General features: G+C 40.4%; 1 protein-coding gene across 1 annotated transcript in view; it reads left to right on the forward strand.

Moving 5' to 3' along the window:
- Nucleotides 1-20,050, forward strand: part of Kiaa0586 (KIAA0586 ortholog) — a 90,769-nt gene that overhangs the window by 20,288 nt on the left and 50,431 nt on the right. The window contains exons 7-16 of the mRNA XM_051195953.1: nt 236-386; nt 2,440-2,607; nt 3,839-3,962; nt 9,163-9,295; nt 10,473-10,690; nt 11,587-11,659; nt 13,503-13,730; nt 14,916-15,090; nt 17,187-17,381; nt 19,609-19,796. Coding sequence (XP_051051910.1) covers nt 236-386; nt 2,440-2,607; nt 3,839-3,962; nt 9,163-9,295; nt 10,473-10,690; nt 11,587-11,659; nt 13,503-13,730; nt 14,916-15,090; nt 17,187-17,381; nt 19,609-19,796 — 1,653 coding nt within the window. The remainder of the gene's footprint in view (nt 1-235; nt 387-2,439; nt 2,608-3,838; nt 3,963-9,162; nt 9,296-10,472; nt 10,691-11,586; nt 11,660-13,502; nt 13,731-14,915; nt 15,091-17,186; nt 17,382-19,608; nt 19,797-20,050) is intronic.

Raw genomic sequence — 20,050 nt, forward strand, 5'->3', positions numbered from 1 at the left:
AACCCAGGTCCTCTGGAAGAGCACTCATTTCTCTAGCCCTTAAAGTTTATTTTTATTTTTTTATGCATATGAGTGTTATGCCTGCACATGTGTAAGTGTCACATTTTCATTGTATGTTAAATATAATAAGCCTTTTTCAATTCTGCTAATAAATCTCAATATATCTTATCATTTGATATCATCAAATTTTATGCAAAATAATTTGAGATTAATAAAATAATTGTATTTCTTCTAGACCCATTTTATTGGGGCTGCACTCAAGACTAATAGTCTTCAACTTGTTGGCACGCCCCCTTCTGGAGCAGTGGAAAAGCACTCTGGAAAGCCAGGACATCCTAATCTTGGGAGCTGTGTTTCTTCACACAACACATTTGTTTCGAAACAAGGTAAAATACTTGTTCTTGTGAGTAAAACATGGCAGCTGTGACTGTTCTACATTTGTAAAAGGTGGGAATTTTCTTATAAAGTAGTTGGACACTTTGTTTCAGAAATAAAATTTACTTTTGGAGGCCTTGGTTTTCTATTTTTCTTTCTTTTTTCTCAAATAAATTTTAGGTTATTTCAAAGGTTGTTTAAATTATGAACCATAGTAATTCCTAATTTATAGTTCTAATTGATAATTTGAAAGATTGTCAGAAATTTAGAAAAAAAAATGTACTTATTACCAGGCAGTAAGTGGTGGCGCATATCTTTAATCCCAGCACTCAGGAGGCAGAGCCAGGTGAGTCTCTCTGAGTTCGAGGCCAGCCTGGTCTACAGAGTGAGTTCCAGGACAACCAGAGCTGTTACACAGAGAAACCTTGTCTCAAAAACAAAAACAAAAACAAAAAAAAAACCCAAAAAAGTAGAAAAAAATTTACTTATCTAGAATCCAGAATGCTTGTAATAATTGTCTTGTCCTTGATTTCCTTGATTTTGTCAAGATGAGTACAGTTAGATAATATAGACTGTTCCCCACTGAGGTGTTGGGCAGGTAGGAGTGGTTTTGTTCTTGAGGAGGCTTTTATATTGTAGCGCAGGCTGGCTAGAGCTGATGGTGCTGGGGCCACAGGAGTGTGCCAGCCAGCATGCTGGGTTAACATTTTCCTTTTTAGTCTTACTTCCTTAGGGTAAATTTCTAACAGTGGGATTTCATTGCCATTGAAAGTGTCTAGTGGGGGCTGAGCGATGACTGTTCTTAGAGGAGACCCAGGTCTGTTTAGAGCAGTGACATGGCTGCTTTTAACTGCCCCAGTTCCAGGGGATCCAGTGCCCTCTTCTGGCCCCCACAGGTATTACAAAGCTTGTGATGCACAAATGTAACATGCAGCCAAAACATCAATATACATAAACACACACATATTCACGCGCACACATGCACACACACGCACGCACACTCATGTACACACACACACACACACACACACACACACACACACAGCACCTCCTGCTTTTGCAGAGGACTCAACACCCACCTGGTGGCTCACATCCATCATAACTTCAGTCCTAGGAGATCCAGTGCCCTTTTCTGGCCTTCACAGGCACCAGACCACACACACAATGCACTTACAGGGTAAATACTCATACACAAATAATTGTTTTTGAATGTCTAGCAATGCCATTTTTACCACAGCTTTGACAATACTCAAATATTATCACACTGATTCTTAATTTATTGGCTTTAATTTATAAAACATTTATAGTTTTCATTTATTTTGATTTCTAATGAGGATGAAGTTTCTTTCTTTCTTTGAGATAGGGTCTCAGTATAGAATTCCTGGCTGTTCACTATGTAGACAAGGCAGGCCTTGAACTCATGGAGAGCCACTGCCTCCCGAGTGCTGGCATCAAAGTTATGCTCCACCATGCCCAGTTCCACCTTTTTTTGAGGCTGGGTTTCTCATTGACCTGCAACTTGACAAAAAGAACGGTTTGTTGTTTTGAGAGCTCCAGGGATCTGTTATCTCTGCCTCCTGAGCACATGCCATGGAACCTGTTATTCTGCCTCCTGAGCACATGCCATGGAACCTGTTATCTCTGCCTCCTGAGCACATGCCATGGAACCTGTTATTCTGCCTCCTGAGCACATGCCACCACACCTGGTTTTTTTTAAAAAAATGTGGGTTCTGGAGATTGAACTCAGGTCCCCATGCTTGTAAGGCAAGCACCTTACCAGTTGTGCTCAAAATAGTTTTTTTTTGACTAATTAAAATTAGTTTTTGAAATAGTGTCTTACTGTGTATCCCTGGCTATCCTGAACTCACTACATAGAACAGGCTGGCCTCAAACTCTGCCTTCGGATAAAAAAGTCTTTTGAACTTAAATTTACTTTATTATTATGATCGTCACTTTTGTAAATGTATACGTGTAATGCTTAGGCGTTGAACCCAGCTCCTTGTGAATGCTACTAATAGAGACACTACGAGCCTCTGTTCATTATTTCCTCCCTTCTGTTAAAAGTGCCTTTAAGAGAAGATGAAGATGCAGGTTTTGATGGACAGAAATCTCCTTTAGAGACACCTGCACCTCGAAGGTTTGCTCCTGTACCTGTTTCTAAGGATGGAAAAATATCAAAGAGGGAAAACCCCATAGAAGAAAAAGAAAATATGGAAATGTCAAGTCCTAAAGGTAGGAAACCACTTAGGATGAGTGTCTGCCTTTGTATTAGCTATTTTTCTTAATACTGTGACCAAGTACCTGACAGGGAGCCACTTAAGGAATGCTCAGTGTTTATTGTAGCCCATGGAGTGATGGGATACACCCCATCATGGGAACGCATAGGGTGGGGGTAGTTGCTTACATGGTAGTCATGTTGAATCTACAATCAAAGCCGACAGCATACAGGAGTGAGTCCAGGCTATGAAACTCAAAGCCTTTCCCCAGTGACTCACTCTGCCAGCTAGGTTTTGTTTTTTAGAGGTTCAATACCTTAGCCAGGTAGGGGTGGCGCACACCTTTAATCCCAGCATTTGGGAGGCAGAGGCAGGGGGAATCTCTGAGTTCAAGGCCAGCCTTGTCTACAAAATGAATTCCAGGACAGCCCAGCCAAAGGCCTCACAGAAAAGCCTTGTCCAAAAAAAAAAAAAAAAAAAAAAAAAAAAAAATCAAAACTCTCTGATAGAGATAAGTATAGTCTTTTTACTTATATTAATCCAATATATACAACTGTAGTTTTTAGTAAGATGAAAAGATGAAAATATTTTGTCTTACTTGATGAGTATACTTATGTCTATATTGTTGTCTTGGCTTCTTCTCTCTCTTTCTTTTCTTTTTTCTTTTTGGTTTTTCAAGACAAGGTTTCTCTGTAGACCAGGCTGACCTCGAACTAACAAACATCCACCTGTCTCTGCCTCCCGAGTGCTGAGATTAAAGGTGAGCATCACCACCGCCCAGCTGTCTTGGCTTGTTTTCAGGTGCAATAACTGAACCCCACAAGTTAGGTAATGTATAAAGAAGAGGTTTATTTAGCTCCCTGTTTCAGAAGTTTAAAAGTATGACCATGGGTGGGTCGTCTTGCACTAATCCTCTGCCTGGTGGTGGTATTACCTGGCAAGAAAGCAGGCTAGCCAGAGGAGGCTTTGCTCTATAACATAGTTCCTCCTCTGATAACCAGCTAACACACTCACTCATGAGAGCAGAGCACATGTGACCCTGTCACATCCCGAAGACTCCGCTTTTCAAATACCATTGGTATGTACCCTTGAGAACTAAGCTTCCAGCTCAGAGAATTTAGGGGATACGTGCAAAAGAACAATAGTGGGTATCCAGTGAGTTGTCGGTCATCGTAAGAACTTAGTTTAGGAATATAAAGGAGAGATGAACTAATTTGGAAAATGACATTGTATTTTTTCTGTTTTAGGAAATGTAAGACTGTTGGAACAAATCCTGAATAGTAATGATTCTTTGACAAGAAAAAGTGAGTCATCAGATGTGACCTCATTAACTAGGACAAAAACAGGATGGGATTCTGAGAAAAGAGACAGGTAAAACCAAAAGATTGGAACTAGTTGGACTAGAAAGAGCTTTGTTCAGAATTCTACATTTTCTTTAGGAATGTAATTATATCACTGCTTTTTAAAATATTTGATTTAGAAATGTAGGTTGTTAATTTCTAACGGGTGGATTATGGTGGCAAGATATGCAGCCTTCCTATGACGGCAGAGAGGAGAAAGTGGGTTGGGGTGTAGAATAAATGAAGGTAACTTTGAGAATAATGGTTCACAAAGAGGTCATTGTACTCTTCTTCTCTACTTGGGTATATTTGAAATTTCCCATACAGCTTGCTTTGAAGCTTGAGGTCCAGCTTAGTGACAGTAGAGGCCCTGGGGTCACTCTCCTGCCTTGATTAACCTTTTCATTAAGATCAAGTAAATCTAAGTCATAATAATTATATTAACTTTAATGTGATAAAAACTGTAGTAAGGGGAAACCTTAAAAAGCTACAATCTGAGTGACTTTATTTGGAAATACCGCGTCATTTTAACTTGTTTAATGCCTTTTATGTGTGCCGTATTGCTATGTGCCTTTCATATGTCTCAGTCTTATTGTGCTGCTCGTCTGTGAGTGCCTCCTTTTGTGTTAGATACCTCCTAGTATACCACTTTCATTCTTTGTTGTTTCTTAGTGATTACCCTAGAGATTGTAATCGACATACTAATCTAAAATGATCCCAGTCAGCTTATTAGCCATTTGATTTCTGCAAGTGAAAATTTCTTCCTTTTCCTTCTACTGAATGATCAGAAAAGTTTGTTTTTATGAGACCACCTGTACAGCTTGGTAACTGTACTCCATGCACCTGTATTTGATTGTTTTGTTTTTTGGCCAGAAGGGGGCAGTAGATTCCCTGGAACTTATGTGTGCCATGTGATATGGGCTCTTAGGATTAAATTTAGGTTGTCTACAAAAGCAGCAGGTGCTCTTAACTGCTGAGTTAGTTCTCGTCCCCATACAGCTGACTTTAAAACAGAAGAGATGTTACAGAAATGCAGATTTGTTTGTTTGTTTGTTGAGACAATGCTTTACTATGCAGCTCTGGCTGGCCTAGAACTCTGTGTAGACCAGGCTGGTCTTACTTAAACTTACAGAAATCTGCCTGTCTCTGCTTTCTGACTGCTGTAGTTAGGGACATGTGTCCCCACATCTTTCTACTACAGGCATTCAGGCATTTTAATACTTACCTTTGTAGTATTATTCATTGCTTCAAATAGATCCAAATTAGTTTTTCTGTTCTGCATGACACAGTCTTTTCTTTTTTTTTCTTTTTTCTTTTTTTGTTGTTGTTGTAGGTTATCTCTGCTAGTAATGACTGTGCTCTATTTTTGTTTATCTGGGATTATCTTTAACTTCTTCATTATTACTAATGTTGTTATTGCTCGGACAAAGCCATAAATTCCAAGATGAAGGTGAGAACAGGTCTGACTTCTGAGTCATCCTTCCTTGGCTTGCAGAGGTCTGGGCCTCTTTGCATGCCTGTCCCTGGCCTTCCGCTGCCTTTTAGATTGTGCTGTACTGGTGAGAATCCAGGACTGGTCTTGTTGAGGATTCCCTGCACCCTTCTTTTGTAACTTTTAAGATGCTCTTTGTTGTAGACTTTTGACAAATTAAATTTGACTGTAGTGTGGTTTTTATGATTTATTTTCTTTTTAAGTTAGCATATAAAGCAATAGGTGTCATTTGGGCATTTTCATACATAAATGTCAGTATAGTTTGTTATTAGCTGTTCCCCTCCTCAGGACCTTTCTCTTCCCCAGTTTCTTCCCCTTTCCCTGTTTCCCTTTGTCTGGCTGCCTTACTCTAAATAGTCCCCTTCTGTTTTCATTAATCCATTACTGTCTCTTCCTTTGTGTGCACTTAAGTTCTTTCCCTTCTTCTAATGGTTCCTTTTCTATTTACACACACACACACACACACACACACACACGTACGCACACACTCACGCATGCACGCACACACTTTAAATTTTTTATATGATAAAAAATATGGTAATTGCCCTTCTTGAGTCTGGCTTATTTGATTTAACAAAATGATCTCGAGTTAGGAATGGCTTATCTTTGAGTATGTCCTGCTTGTAGTTTGTTGAGCTTCTTAAATGAATAGGTTAATTTTCATTAAACCTGGAGAGTTTAGGGCTGTTATGTCTTTATACAGTAGAAGGTATTAGTGACCTCTCCTGTCCCTCTAGGACTCTGCTGTAGGACTCATTGGCATGCTTGATGGTGTCCCATGTCTCTGAGGCTCTGTTCAATTTTCTTTCTAATTTTTAGCATAAAAAAAAAAAATCCTCTAGACTTCAGAATACCGTCTTTTTTTTTTAATCTAAAACTTCTGAGGTCTCTGTTGCTCCGCCTCTCTCTCCCTCTTTCTCTCTCTCTCTTTTTCTCCCCCCTCTTGTGGTGTGTGTGTGTGTGTGTGTGTGTGTGTGTGTGAGAGAGAGAGAGAGAGAGAGAGAGAGAGAGAGAGAGAGAGAGAGAGAGAGAGTTCTAAGACAGGATCCTGACTGTCCTGAAGAGAGAGAGAGTTAGTTCTAAGACAGGATCCTGACTGTCCTAGAGAGAGAGAGAGAGAGAGAGAGAGAGAGAGAGAGAGAGAGAGAGAGAGAGAGAAAGAGTTAGTTCTAAGACAGGATCCTGACTGTCCTGAAACTTGCCCTGTAGACGAGGCTGGCCTTGAGTTGAGGCGCTCCTTTGTCTCTGCCTCACAGGCTGGGATTAACGGCCTGCACCATCATACCCAGCCACATAGGTAGCTTGGGTTTATTGTTAAGGCTTATAAGATCTTTCTGAGTCTTTTTCTTATCACTGCAAATCCATTGATGATGTTTCCATCCATTCACATTTACACTAGGTGATAAAGAACCCTCAGTCATTTGTATCGGGATCTGTGTTTGCTATGGAAAGCAGGACTGGAACTGTGTCTGAATTTTCTTTCATCTGTACGTGGTCTCTGGTGAATCTAGTGCCATCTGCATAAACAGAATTTCCATGCTAAATCATGAAATCCTTTGTGATCCTGTAGAAGGTGTGCTCTTTGTGTCTTGGTGGAATGATAAAAGGAGAAGGGAGAAAGACTTGGAATAATGACAGATATTTGTGGATCTTTCCAGTTTACAACATCTTGGAACCATGGGATTGTCATGAATTCTCAAGTGCCCAATTGCCTGAAGTTATTGGCTGTAGACCAGGCTGGTCTCAGACTCACACAGATCCCCCTGCCTCTGCCTCCTGAGTGCTAGGATTAAAGGCGTGTGCCACCACTGCCTGTTTTTAGAGTTCATTCTTAATATTGTGGGCATTAAATTGTACAGGCCTATTACCCTAGCTTCTTAGTAATCTGGGTCACAAATGCAAGGTTAGCCTAGGGTAGAATGAGTTCAAGGCCAGCCTGGGTAAATTAGTGAAACCATGACTCAAAATAAAAAATAGAAAGTAAGCAGTAAATAGCTCAGTTATAGAGCACTTTGCCTGACATTTATGGTACGCTAGGCTCAGTCTGCCAAAAAAGAAAGGAAGGGCTTCTTTTTCTCGTTAGTAGACTCTGATAAGTCCAATGTGTGGGCTTTCTCAAATATGAACTGTATTTTCCCTGTGTCTGGGCTGTAATTTCCTATTCATGTGAAATTGGTCTGTCTATCTATCTATTATATGTGTATTTATGTATCTAGATATGTATGTATAATAAATTAAACATATAGTTAATTATTATTATTATTATTTTAAAATGAAAACTGAGTATTTGAAAAAGTACAATGTCCAGACAGTAATGGTGCCTACCTTTAGTCCCAGCACTCAGGAGGATCTCTGAGTTTGAGGCCAGCTTGGTCTACAGAGTGTGTTCTAGGACAGCCAGGACTACACAGAGAAACCCTGTTTCAAGCAAACAAACCAACAACAGCAACAAGAAATAGTACAGTGACTCAGAGTCTTCCAGGAGTTATTGTTTGCAGGTTATTTGTGTCGGTGCTGATGGTTTAGTGACTTCGCTGGACCAAGTCTGGAATCTGAATTCTTTGTCTTGGGAACACACTAAAGTTTAGTGTGTTAGTGATGTGAAACAGATTTTCCTACTTTGAACTGAAAAAATCTCCTTTGTTAAGTGTGTGTTCACTTCCTACTTGTACAGAGCCTGTCAGCTACCTGTGAGAGGCTCAGACCTCCTCTGGGCTTTTCTGGGCAAGCACAGCCCTCTATGAGCATATGATCTTCCAAAGACCCAGGAATGTGGTGGAACTCACCAGTGTTTCATGATGGATATCTCACTACTTAGATTGAAAAAGTTTATTGGCCACAATCTTGTTTGCTTCAGTTGCTACCGCTAAGCTACTTCAGGTGGCTGGGATATCACACATTTGTCCCTATTGTTTAAAATACCCTGAGGAGAGTTTGTCCTTCAGCTCAATGTGATTAGGCTATATACTGATAGGCTTGATTAAACTGAATGAACACACACTGAAGCTCTAAACCTGTTCTTCGTCTTTCCATGGGGTTTCAAGGCTATAAAGTTGGGAAATGATCCTTAAGAATGGGTGAGTTTAAAGCAGATGTATAAGTTGGACATGGAGGTACATCAATTAGGTTGTGGATCTCTGGTGTCTATAGTGAGTTCCATTGTAGCTAGAGCTAGACAGTTAGACCCTATCTCAAAAAACCAAATGTGTACAGCTTGCTCCTCTGACTCAGAGTCAACTATTTCGCTAAATTCTCCTCGGGTTGTTGCTTCAAACATCCCTTCTCCACTCTTGCATAAGTGCACCGGAATCTTAGCTTCTTGTAAGCAGGACTGCTTTCTGCTATTTTCCTTGGTGCACATAACTATTTCTGATCAAATTTCTCTTTGTTTATTATGTTTATAATATAACTGATTAAATCTGTGGTATTTTAGTACTATGCTGTCTAGCAATGCACACCTCAGAATGTGTCCAAGACTCCATGCTATCAAATGTTTTCTGCATTAGAGAGCTGGCTCAGTGGTTAGGAGCACTGGCTGCTCTTAAAGGGCACCTGAGTACAGTTCCAAACACCCACATGGCAGCTCTAGCTGCTGTAGCTGCTGTAGCTCCACGTCCTGACCTCCTGAGATCCCAGACATCATGGCGCACAGGCATATATGCAGGCAGAACACCCATATGTATAAAATGCTTACTGAGTGTATAACAGCTTAGGAGGTTTTTTTCCTTATCTTTTGTAGCATTGAAATTCTGCATTCACAGAGATTTCCTTCCTCTGAAGAGCTGGGAACAGCTAAAGTAGCTATGCAAAAGTATAATGATGATGTTCATGATCTTGGCCAGAAGAAGAAACAAACAAATGACATGCTCCAGGTAAAGTGGGAAATAGGGATGTAGCTCCATTAGGCAGAGTGGTTACCTGGCATGCATGAAGCTTTGGGTTCAGTCCCCAGCACTGTATGAATCTGGGCATGTGGGCATACACTTGCAATTCCAGCACTATGGAGGTGGATGCAGGAGAATCAGAAGTTCAGGGTTGTCCTGGCCCACATAGTATGCTTGAGGCCAGCCTGTGCTACATCAGACTCTGAGAAACAAACAGATAATGTGTACTGCAGTGTGTATGACTATACTCCCAGTGAAGTGTAACAGTAATGCAAACAAACAGGAATAAAAATGTCATTTAAACAGAAGTCAGGAGGAAGATGAAAATATGGCAGTCAGATCTGTTCCCTTCACAGAGAAGTTTTCAGAAGTCTACTGAAAGGTGTCTTCTTACCACTCTGGCAAGACCCATGCCGTTGACCACTTTCTACCTTCCAACCAATTTTTTTCCTTTTGTGCTTTTGAGGCCATTTTAGTATATAGCCCTTGGGTTGCTTTTAAACCAAATTGCCATCAAATTTAGTGATCGTCCTTTCTTTGCCCCCTAGTGCAGGATGATGGTGGTGTGCCACCACACCTGTCCTTGCCTTCCTGGCTACTAGAGTAAGGAAGAGTGGCGGGGTTGTAGACCCCAGGCCACATGTCTAGAGCAACTTGCTCTTTGTTTAGCTTTCTTCACAAGGAGAGCTTTCATTGGTTGTCAGATGACCTAGCACTGCTCTGGAGTTCCTGTCTCTGTTGCATGCAATATTTGTAATAATTTCTTTAAGTGGAAAACAAACCAGAGTGCTAGTATTCAGTAACTTTTCATTTGGACAAACTGAACCCTTAGGCAGACCATATTGATTCTAGTGTATGGTCGCAACAATGTTCTAGCTAGCTTTTCTTTGCATTAAATACTTACGTGTGTGTGTGTGTGTGTGTGTGTGTGTGTGTGTGTGGTGGGGGGCACATATGCCAAATGTATGTGAGGGCCCAAGGAAGCAGAAAGTGTTAGACAGCCTGGAACCGGAGTCACGTGTGCTATCGAACCACCTGATGTGAGTGCTGGGAAGTGAGCTCCCGTCCTCTGGAAGAGTAGTGGGCACTCACTGTGTGCTTTTTTTCCCCAGCCTTTCTCCTTCAGAGTAAAATCAGTGCTTTTCTGCCTTCTTTTCCTTTTAAGGTAAAACAGTCTCCAGTTATCTTGGAGTTTTCAGATCTTCCACAGAATCCTGTTAAGCTTCAGACAACCAATACCAGATCTGTCTTGAAAGATGCTGAGAAGATTTTGAGAGGAGTACAAAACAATAAAAAAGTGCTAGAAGAAAACCTGGAAGCTATTATTCGTGCAAAGGATGGAGCTGCTATGTATTCCTTCATCAATGCTTTCTCTGCCAATAGGTGAGACAGGATGTGGGCACCACAGAGGTATTTATGAAGCTGCCATATCTGCTTACTAATGTTCTTCTTTAAAGATTCATTTATGTGTACATGTGTGTGCCCAGTGCCCATAGTGTTCAGAAGGGTCCCAGGGAGCTGGACTCAGGGGTGGTCCCCGAGAGCTGGACTTAGGGGTGGTCCCCGGGAGCTGGACTTAGGGGTGGTCCCCTGGAGCTGGACTTAGGGGTGGTCCCCGGGAGCTGGACTTAGGGGTGGTCCCCTGGAGCTGGACTTAGGGGTGGTCCCCGGGAGCTGGACTTAGGGGTGGCCCCCAAGAGCTGGACTTAGGGGTGGTCCCTGGGAGCTGGACTTAGGGGTGGTCCCTGAGAGCTGGACTTAGGGATGGCCCCCGGGAGCTGGACTTAGGGGTGGTCCCCGGGAGCTGGACTTAGGGGTGGTCCCCGGGAGCTGGACTTAGGGGTGGTCCCCGGGAGCTGGACTTAGGGGTGGTGATGAGTGCTGGGAACTGAACTTGAGTGTTCTCACCTGCTGAGCTGTTTCTCCAGCCCCACAGATCTATTTTCTGAATTTCTTTCCTAAGCACTCATTGTGCCACTCTGATTTCATATTTGGAAAAAGGCCTTATTGCCTCTGATGATGTGGGGCCTGGTATGGATAGACATGGAAGCGCTGTGTTTCATTGAGTGTAATTTTTCATTTCATTTCCCCTCCTCCTGATACTTCTGTCCTTCAGTTCTTCACAAACGTTTTCCTCCTAACACTTCATGAAGGCAATGCCATTACTTTGATTTCTCAGGAAGGGTATTGTATGCATGATAGCTTTAAAACTAGACTGGACTGCTCCAGTCCTGTCTATTAAAAGACTATTGTAAGGACATTTCTTTTTCCCTTTGTAGAGAGATGTCAGAGAAAATTAGAATCAGAAAGCAAGTAGATGACTGGATTAAGATCATTTCAGCAGAAATCCAGGTATGTCATGGGAAAAATGAAATCAAGAGCATAAATGTATAAGTCCACTTATGATGCTTTTTTGCCTTTTTGTAGTACTGAGGCCTGAACCTAGGGCATGTCTCACGCTAGGCACGTGCTGTACCATTGAACACCCCTTTCTCAATTTTTACTTTTTAAAAGAAGATTTATTCTTATTTATGTGTGTATGTGTTTGCGTCTATGTGGTTATATGCCAGACGTGTGCAGGGCCCACAGAGGCCGATAGAGGGTGTTAGGTGTCCTGGAGCTGGAGTAACAGGTTTGGTTGCTGGGAACTGAACTCAGGTCCTTTAGAAGCTCATCAGGGGCTGTTTAGGCACTGAACTGTCTCTCTAGCCTCCACTTGGGACTTTCTGAGTTCGTGACTAAGTTCCCAGGCTTGAACTCATAGCCTAGGAAGGCCTTGAGCTCGAGATCCTTTTGCCTTAGCTTCTTCTCCTCTGTGGGGACAATAGGCATGTACCACTAGGGCTGGATTATTCTTTTGTTTGTCTGTAGTGGCTTTTGATTTGTTGTTATTTGGTTTTTGCTGCTTCGAGAGTAGATCTCACTGGCTGTCCTGGTACTCACTATGTAGACTTAATTGGTCTTATACTCATAAAATCCACATATTTCTGTCTCCTTTGTGCTGGCAGTAAAGGTGTCATCACCACACCTGACCTGGTTTATAGATCTAAATTTCACTAACATTCTTTACATTTACTTATTAGTAAGTATAGTTTTATTTAGTGAACTCTTTATTCTTATAAATTTTATTTGGCTCCTGTATGCCAGTTTGTTAGACAATAAATGAAATAGAAAAGTTTGAAAGAAAACTTGGCAAAAAACAGAACATGAAATTCTACTTGCAAAGATGTTTCAAGACAGCAGATTGACCAGCACTGATTCACCAAGGTAAACACTCCGAAGTTACTAAAGCATAGAGAAGTCAGTTCCAAAGGGAATCTCTCTCACCCTTGTAGGGCACAGCGTGTCTTCAGACATCAAAACGTCTCTTTAAGTTTTCTGTATTTGAAGTATGGAACTAGACAAGGTAACCATTGCTTTTATCTTGGAATGCAAGGCAATTGTTTTCCTATTTACATGTTTACTCATGATGGTAGCAAGGGGAAGTATCAGCTGTGCTTCCACAGCAGTGAACAAACAAAACTATGTTACTTAGAAACAAATATATATATATATATATGTGTTTGCATGTTTATATACAAGCATATATACATATATGTGTGTGTGTGTGTTTGTTTAATTGTATAATTCACCAGATAAAAAGGTGAAGTGACATCTGGCTGTATTCCGACAAGGAAAATATATCCCCATCACTGTTAGTTCTATGTAAATATGTTCCAATATATATCTCCAAATAATTTAAATTTAGATATAGTCATCTTAGTTTTATTACAAATTATGTGACTAAGTTTGGTGTTCTAACAACTTATTAATGTCATGCGATTCAAGCATCTGAAGGTGTAAAAACATTGTGAAGTCCCCTTCTGTCCTTCTGCTCCCTCCTCCCCATGCTCCTTGACTCCTTAGTCTTTTAGTTTTAGGATTGGTGTTTTCTTTTATTTTGTTTTATGAGACAGGATCTCTCTGTAGCTCTTCCTGTCTCCTTAGGCAAGAGTTGCAAACATGAACTGCTGTGCTTAGTGTCTTTTTAGGTTTTTGTTCATTTTTCCAAGAAGTTTTTATATTTTTTTTTTTTATGTGTAAGTTAACTATTTATTTTGAAAGCATTTAGAAGAACTAACCAGTGTTTTCATAACAAATAAATTCTAATGTTTTCTTGCTTTGGCTTACATAATTTTAATTCTCTTTGCCTTAGGATGAACTTACCAGAAAAGATAATGAACAAAAGAGATTTGATTCAAAGAATCAACGGAACAAGCGGGCTCTGATTATGAGTAGAGACTTTAAAGCCAACACACAAGACAAAACAGTGAACAAATCTGTTATTCCAAGAAGACACTGTCAAAGGCAAATACAGGAGCCATTTAGGAGCGCACCCGGAAGGAGCATGCCTGCCTCGGGCTCACAGAGAGAGAGAAAAGAAGTGAGCTCCATCTGGCTGTGTTTAGATGCTGCACTGTATCTGGTCATTTCCTTAAAGATAGAAGTAATGACACGGGTGTGGGAACATTTTAAACCATAAAGAGCTGTACTAACCTAGACCCCAGATTTGTATCATTGACTGCATAAGACTTTAGACCAGTAACTTGGAAACCCACACAAAATATGTACTTGTTTCCTAAGACTTCTTAGGATTTTTTTTCTGTTTTTTTAGAATAATTTATTTTTATTTTATGAGCATTGATTGGTGTTTTATCTGCATGTGTGTCTGTTGTGAGGATGTCAGATCCTCTAGAACTGGAGTTATAGACAGCAGAACACTGCCATTTGGGTGATGGTAATTGAACCTGGATCCTCTGGAAGAGCAGTCAGTATTCTTAACCATGGAATATCTTCAGCCCCATTGTTTTTTGTTTGTTTGTTTGTTTTTGTATTTTGTTTGTTTGTTTGTTTCTTAAGAGACAGGTCTTATATGTATTCCAAGCTGGGAAGACAGGCACACAGCACCATGCACAACTGTGGAACTCATATTTAGAATAACAGTATGCAGTAGGTATGGCTAGAGATGATTCATCTGCCTGTTACTAGTCAGATCTATGTTACTGAAAAGCATGTTCCATATTCTTGTGTGTGCTCTATTTTAAACTTAAAAATTACTTGTAATGCCTAATGGAGATATTTTTATTTTACTGTTCTAACCAGGCATTAATGTTTTTGTGCTAAGTATTATTGATCAGAGAAGTTTCTAACTTAATGAGTGCTTAATAAATGCTGCATTTCTGTGGCATTCTTAGATTTATTTATGTTTTTTATGTGTATGGTGTCTGCATATTTGTCTCCACACCAGAAGAGGACTTTAGATGCCCTAGGACTATACTCATAGATGGTTGTGAGGTACCTGGCATTGAACTCGGGTTCTCATGCTCTTAACCACTGAGCCGTCTCTCCAGTCCATTTCTGTGGCATTTTGATTATGGTTGCAAGTGGAGCTGGGAGTGTATAAAGTCATTTAAAGACTGTTTATTGTATTTAAACAAACTATGTAAAATGTCTTTTTAAGCATTAGGAACTGAAAAATATATATAGTAAATGTAAAAACTTATGTTTCCTAGGTGGAAGATTTTACTATTTTTATGGTAATGTTAACATCTTTTTTTTACATTCATAGGGACCCTCGAAGTCAACCATGGTTTTACAAGATGAGGATTATATGTTACAAATATATGGGAAGCCCGTTTATCAGGGCCATCGCAGCACTCTGAAAAAAGGGCCATATCTCAGATTCACTTCTCCGTTTCCTAAGGCCAAACCACAGAGACCAAAAGTCATAGAGCTAGTGAAAGGTGAGGAAGCTCATTTGTTGTGTTTTACTGAACTATTTACAGAATACACTAAATGTTACCTGCGCACACAGCCCCAGTCTAATGTCCAGGCCGAGGAGGAGGAGGAGACGGCGGAGCGTCAGTACCGGCCCCTGCTGGTTGCCAGTGAAGCGTGTTTGTGGTCATTTCTATGGTTTTGTTACCAAAAAGCCTTAGCCAACAAAGGTGTCTTGCTGGCTTTTAACTGCGTAGGAGCGCTTTTTATTTACCACTGTGTTTTGACTCATGTCAGCCCTTTCATTGGTATGTTTGATATAACTTAGTTAAATCTGGACTGTTAATTTTGGTTACATTTTTAGGTGTCTCATCTTAATCTCAGATGTTAGTAAGGGTCAGGAACGGTGTAATTAGTGGATGCGAGCCCACTTCCTTTCCTTTCTAGAGTTGGGGCTTGGCAGTTGCTCAGTTCTCTTCCCTTTGCAAATGCTGGCTGATCATTATCTACAAATCCTACTGATAGTATTTTTAAAAGCATGCAACTTATGATGTTTACCTAATATTTCTCTCATATATTGGAAATTTATTGTTAAAATTATATTTGGAATTTTGAACTCCTTTGCAAAACAGTAGCTTAAGGTTTTCAAATACTTCAAATTCTCAAATAGCTTTTTTCAATAAGCCTTTTAAGGTAAAAGTGAGTGAGAGCCTGTGACATGGTGTTTATTCTTGGGCTTGTTACCTGCTGTTTTTCCTCTGTGTGTGGTGGGGAGAAATTCTTCTCTAGAGAGACTTATAATAAAAACTATTTGTTTTTTGTTGTTGTTGTTTTTTGAGGTCAGGTCTCTATGTAGCCCTAGATGTCCTAAAACTCACTATGTAGACCACTCAGCTTTGAACTCACAAAGGTCTACCTGCCTCTAACTCCCAAGTGCTGGGATTAAAGGTGTGTTCCCCAGATCTGGCCTTTTTTTTTTTTTTAAAGATTACTTTTGTTTTTATTTATGTCTGTGTGTGGTGTGCCCACAAAAGCCAGAAGAGGGCACCAGATCCCTTAGAACTGGAACTACAGGTGGTTGGGTTGTGAGTCACCCAGTGTGTATGCTGGGAACAGAACTCAGGTCCTGGAAGAGCAACAATCACTCTCAACCCCTGAGCCATCTCTCCAACCCCCATGTTTATTTATGTATTTATTTTTGAGAGACAGGGTTTTTTTTGTGTTTATCCCTGGCTGTCCTAGAACTCACAGAGATCCTCCTGCCTGTCTCCCAAGTGCTGGGATTAAAGGAGTACACCACCACCACCAGTGTAGTTTTTTTGTTTGCTTTGGGTATTTTTGTTGTTGTTTTTTTGTTTTTAAGATGGGGCTCTTGGTATTATATCCCTGGCTATTCTCAAACTTAGTCTTCCTGCTTCAGCCTCCTGGTGCTGAACCACTATTCCTGACAAACTTACACTATTTTGATAATTTAGAATATAATGTCTGTATAGATCTACATAATGGAGATAGAAAAATGCACAGTACCATTAGCTTCTTTAAGGTTTAAGCAAGTGTAGAACTAGATTAACTGTACATAATTTCAAAGGATAAAGACTGGTTATTCAGAATTGTGTAATGAGTAAAGGTGTCATGAGAAAATGGGGGAAATCCTATTCTTTAAAAATGCTCATTAGCTTTCTTGTATTGTGAAGGAAATTTCTTCAGAATCTTTAGTCAACTTTTTAAAAGTTACTCTATTATGGTACAGTAGCTCCCTATACAAGTGTATCAGGGACAGGTAAACTGTGGCCTGAAGGGAGGCTGCCTGGTTTTTGTTTGAAGTAAATTTTTATTTGAGTATAGCCATGCTCACTTATGATCCATGGCTGTTTTCATGCTACATCCCCAGAGAAGAATCATTGCAAGTGAGATTGCATGGGCAGTTAGACCGAAGTAATTCCTGTCTGGCCATTCAATAACTTTGCCAACTTCTGGTCTATGTGTTATTTCTATTTGAGACCCTATAAACTTATACAATTGAATGAAATTGTGCTGAAAAAAAGAATTGTATTTCGAGGTGGCTGGCTAATAGATACTTGTCATATTTCTAAATGTCTGCTGATGCTGATGGCCATTGCAGGCACTAAAGTCAAGTCAGCAAGGACACAGACCGACTTTCATGCAACAAAACCTGTAAAAATGGATTCTAAAATACAACATCCCATCGCCGCACACCCCCATGGTGACCAGCAGTATTTGTTCAGCCCAAGCAGAGAAATGCCTACTGTTTCAGGGACCCTGGAAGGTCATCTAATTCCAATGGCAATACTTTTAGGTAAGAAATGACAACTATACAGTAGCAGAGAATGGGGAAGGGGTTCATTGCTTATAATCAGTAGCAGAAGTTATAAAGTGGCACTAACAGGTAGTCACCTACTTTCTTAAGTCTGGGGAGAGCCTTGGGATGTATCTTATGCAGTGACAATGAGTCTCTTAAACAATGAGTGCTCACACACAGGATATTGTCTCTTGGTGTATTGTTGTAGATAACATGATTGACATGTCATTGACATGCATAGTTGTAGTCAAGTGTGTTTTAATATTGTGTTAGGAAAGGTACTTTAAAGCACTTTTATGTACATTTAAGCCAGGTTGTCATAAGTAAAAGCTAGGTGGTCATATATTCTAGGGGAATAGTTGGTTATTTCCTTATATGAGGTCTTTATGGGTCAGTCTGTTAAAACTTGGGCAGATATGCTGGTGTGACATCCCATACCTTTATGCAAGAACAGAAGGCATGAAAACTACATGTCTGTGAGTGCTGGGATCCTCTGTAAGCAGCAAGTGCTCTTAACCACAGAGCCACCTCTTCAACCCTAAATACATTTTTAAAAAAGATCTATATTTTTGTGTGTTTGTGTGTGTGCCTGTATGAGTTTATATACACTGTGTATATGCAGAGACCAGTAAAGGCCAGATGGCATTTAGTCCCCTGGAACTAGAGTTATATAAGTAAGTGGTTATGAGCCACCTGGTGTGGGTACTAGGACTTGAACTCTGGTCCTCTGTAAAAGTAGCAAGTGCTCTGAACTTCTCTCTAGCACCCCCCCCCCCCAATATTAACATCACAGATACTTTATGAATTAATTTGACAACTTGGTGACCTATACCTGTTCAAACAGACCTTTTTTCCAGTGTACATTTTTTTGCCCTGTCTCTGTCACTATGACTCTGTAGTATAATTTGAGATTGGGTGTTATAATAGCTCCACAGTGTTCTTACTTTATAGGATCCCTTTTCGATTCATGGTCTTTTGTAGTTACAAATGAGTTCTTCTGTTGCCTTTTCTAAACTTGTGAAGCATGACATTAGAATTTGGATAGATACTGCATTAAATCTGAAAAGGAATTTTGGTAGTATAGTCATTTTACAATATTAATCTAACCCAGGAGCTTGGAATGTCTTTCTGTTGTCTAGTATCTTCTATAATTTCCTTTTTTAATATCTGAAAGCTTTTTGTTGTAGAGGCCTTTCACTTCTTTGGTTAGATATATTTTGGTTGGGTTTATTTTGAGTGAACTATTTCCCTGATTTGTTTTTCTGAGAGTACACTGTGGTATAAATGAAGGCTACATTTCATGTATTTATTTTTTGAAACAGGGTCTCACACTAGACCATACTGACTTTGAATTCACTATGTAGCCTGAACTGGCCTCGAACTTAAAAACAGTCTTCCTGCCTTAACCACCTAAATGGTGGGGTTGTGATCTCAGGATCTTGGACCTGATTGGGTCAGCAAGAGCATGAAGACGAACGAGATAGACACCCAGGCGGTACACGGAAAGCTGGGGTCCAGAAGGAACCTTTATACCCGGGAAGTTCGATGTTTAGTTCACACAGTTGCACTGAGTGAGAGGCTGGGGTTATTGCTTGCAGCTGAACAAGGATGCAGGGTTCCTGCCTGCAGATAGACATGGAGACAGGTGTATTATTCCTGACTGCTGGTTCAGTCTCTGTAGGGGAGGAACACCCAAGGGGATGGGAGGAGAGGGCTAGGGTGGACCTTTTCTCCACACACTATCTATATTTGTGCTTGGAGGAGGAAGGCGGTCTTGCCTTTCCCTGAGCCTAGCCAGTTCAAGGCTTTGCCATTTTCTCATGGGCCTGAGGCTGTGAGGTCCTTAAAATGATCATGCCCATGTCAACAGCACACATCCACTCAGGGCTTCCTCTGGGCCACTATGCCCGTCTCCTTAAACTTTACTTTGAAATGTAAAAAAAAACAAGTAGGATTGCTGAAATGAAAGCTGACACTATTTAGCATCTTCTAGATGTAGATAGTAACCTTTATTTTAAGATTAAGGTAGTGTATTAAGTGGGAATTACATGCAAATAATTGCTGGCAACCACTAACAGGCTGACATGTGAGCACATGTCATGGCGACACGGGTGCTTAGGAGACACTGCTTTTGTGTGCAAGAGCAGTCACAAGGGTCCAGATTAAATTTGATTTTTCCTTTTATCTTAGAAACAGTTCCTATTCTCTACCCTACATTTCACAGGGCAAACCCAAAGTAATAGTGATTCTGCACCACCTGCTGGAGTAATGGTGAACAAGCCACACCCTGTGACTGTGACTACTTCCATTCCTCCATCATTTCGAAAAGTAGAAGCTGGAGTCAAGAAACCTAATGTAGCAGTTGTAGAAATGAAATCAGAGAAGAAGGATCCCCCTCAGCTCTCTGTACAGGTATGCACAAGCAGACCCTGTTACAGCCAGAGTAATGAACTTAGGCCATTAGTACCTAACATCGATTACACAGCCTTATGAAGACTTTGCTTTCATTAAGCGTCCTTTATTACTGTAAACCTATGATGCTTCTATTCTTGTTGTACAGCTCCTCTTCTCAGTCAGTGATCCATATCAAAGTGACTGGACAATATTCTAAAGGGATGGTTGACAGTGCGCTATAATTAACTTTTGAAAAGAATTACTGTGCCGGG

Source organism: Phodopus roborovskii, unplaced genomic scaffold (genome assembly GCF_943737965.1).
Source record: "Phodopus roborovskii unplaced genomic scaffold, PHOROB, whole genome shotgun sequence".
Classification (NCBI taxonomy): domain Eukaryota; kingdom Metazoa; phylum Chordata; class Mammalia; order Rodentia; family Cricetidae; genus Phodopus; species Phodopus roborovskii.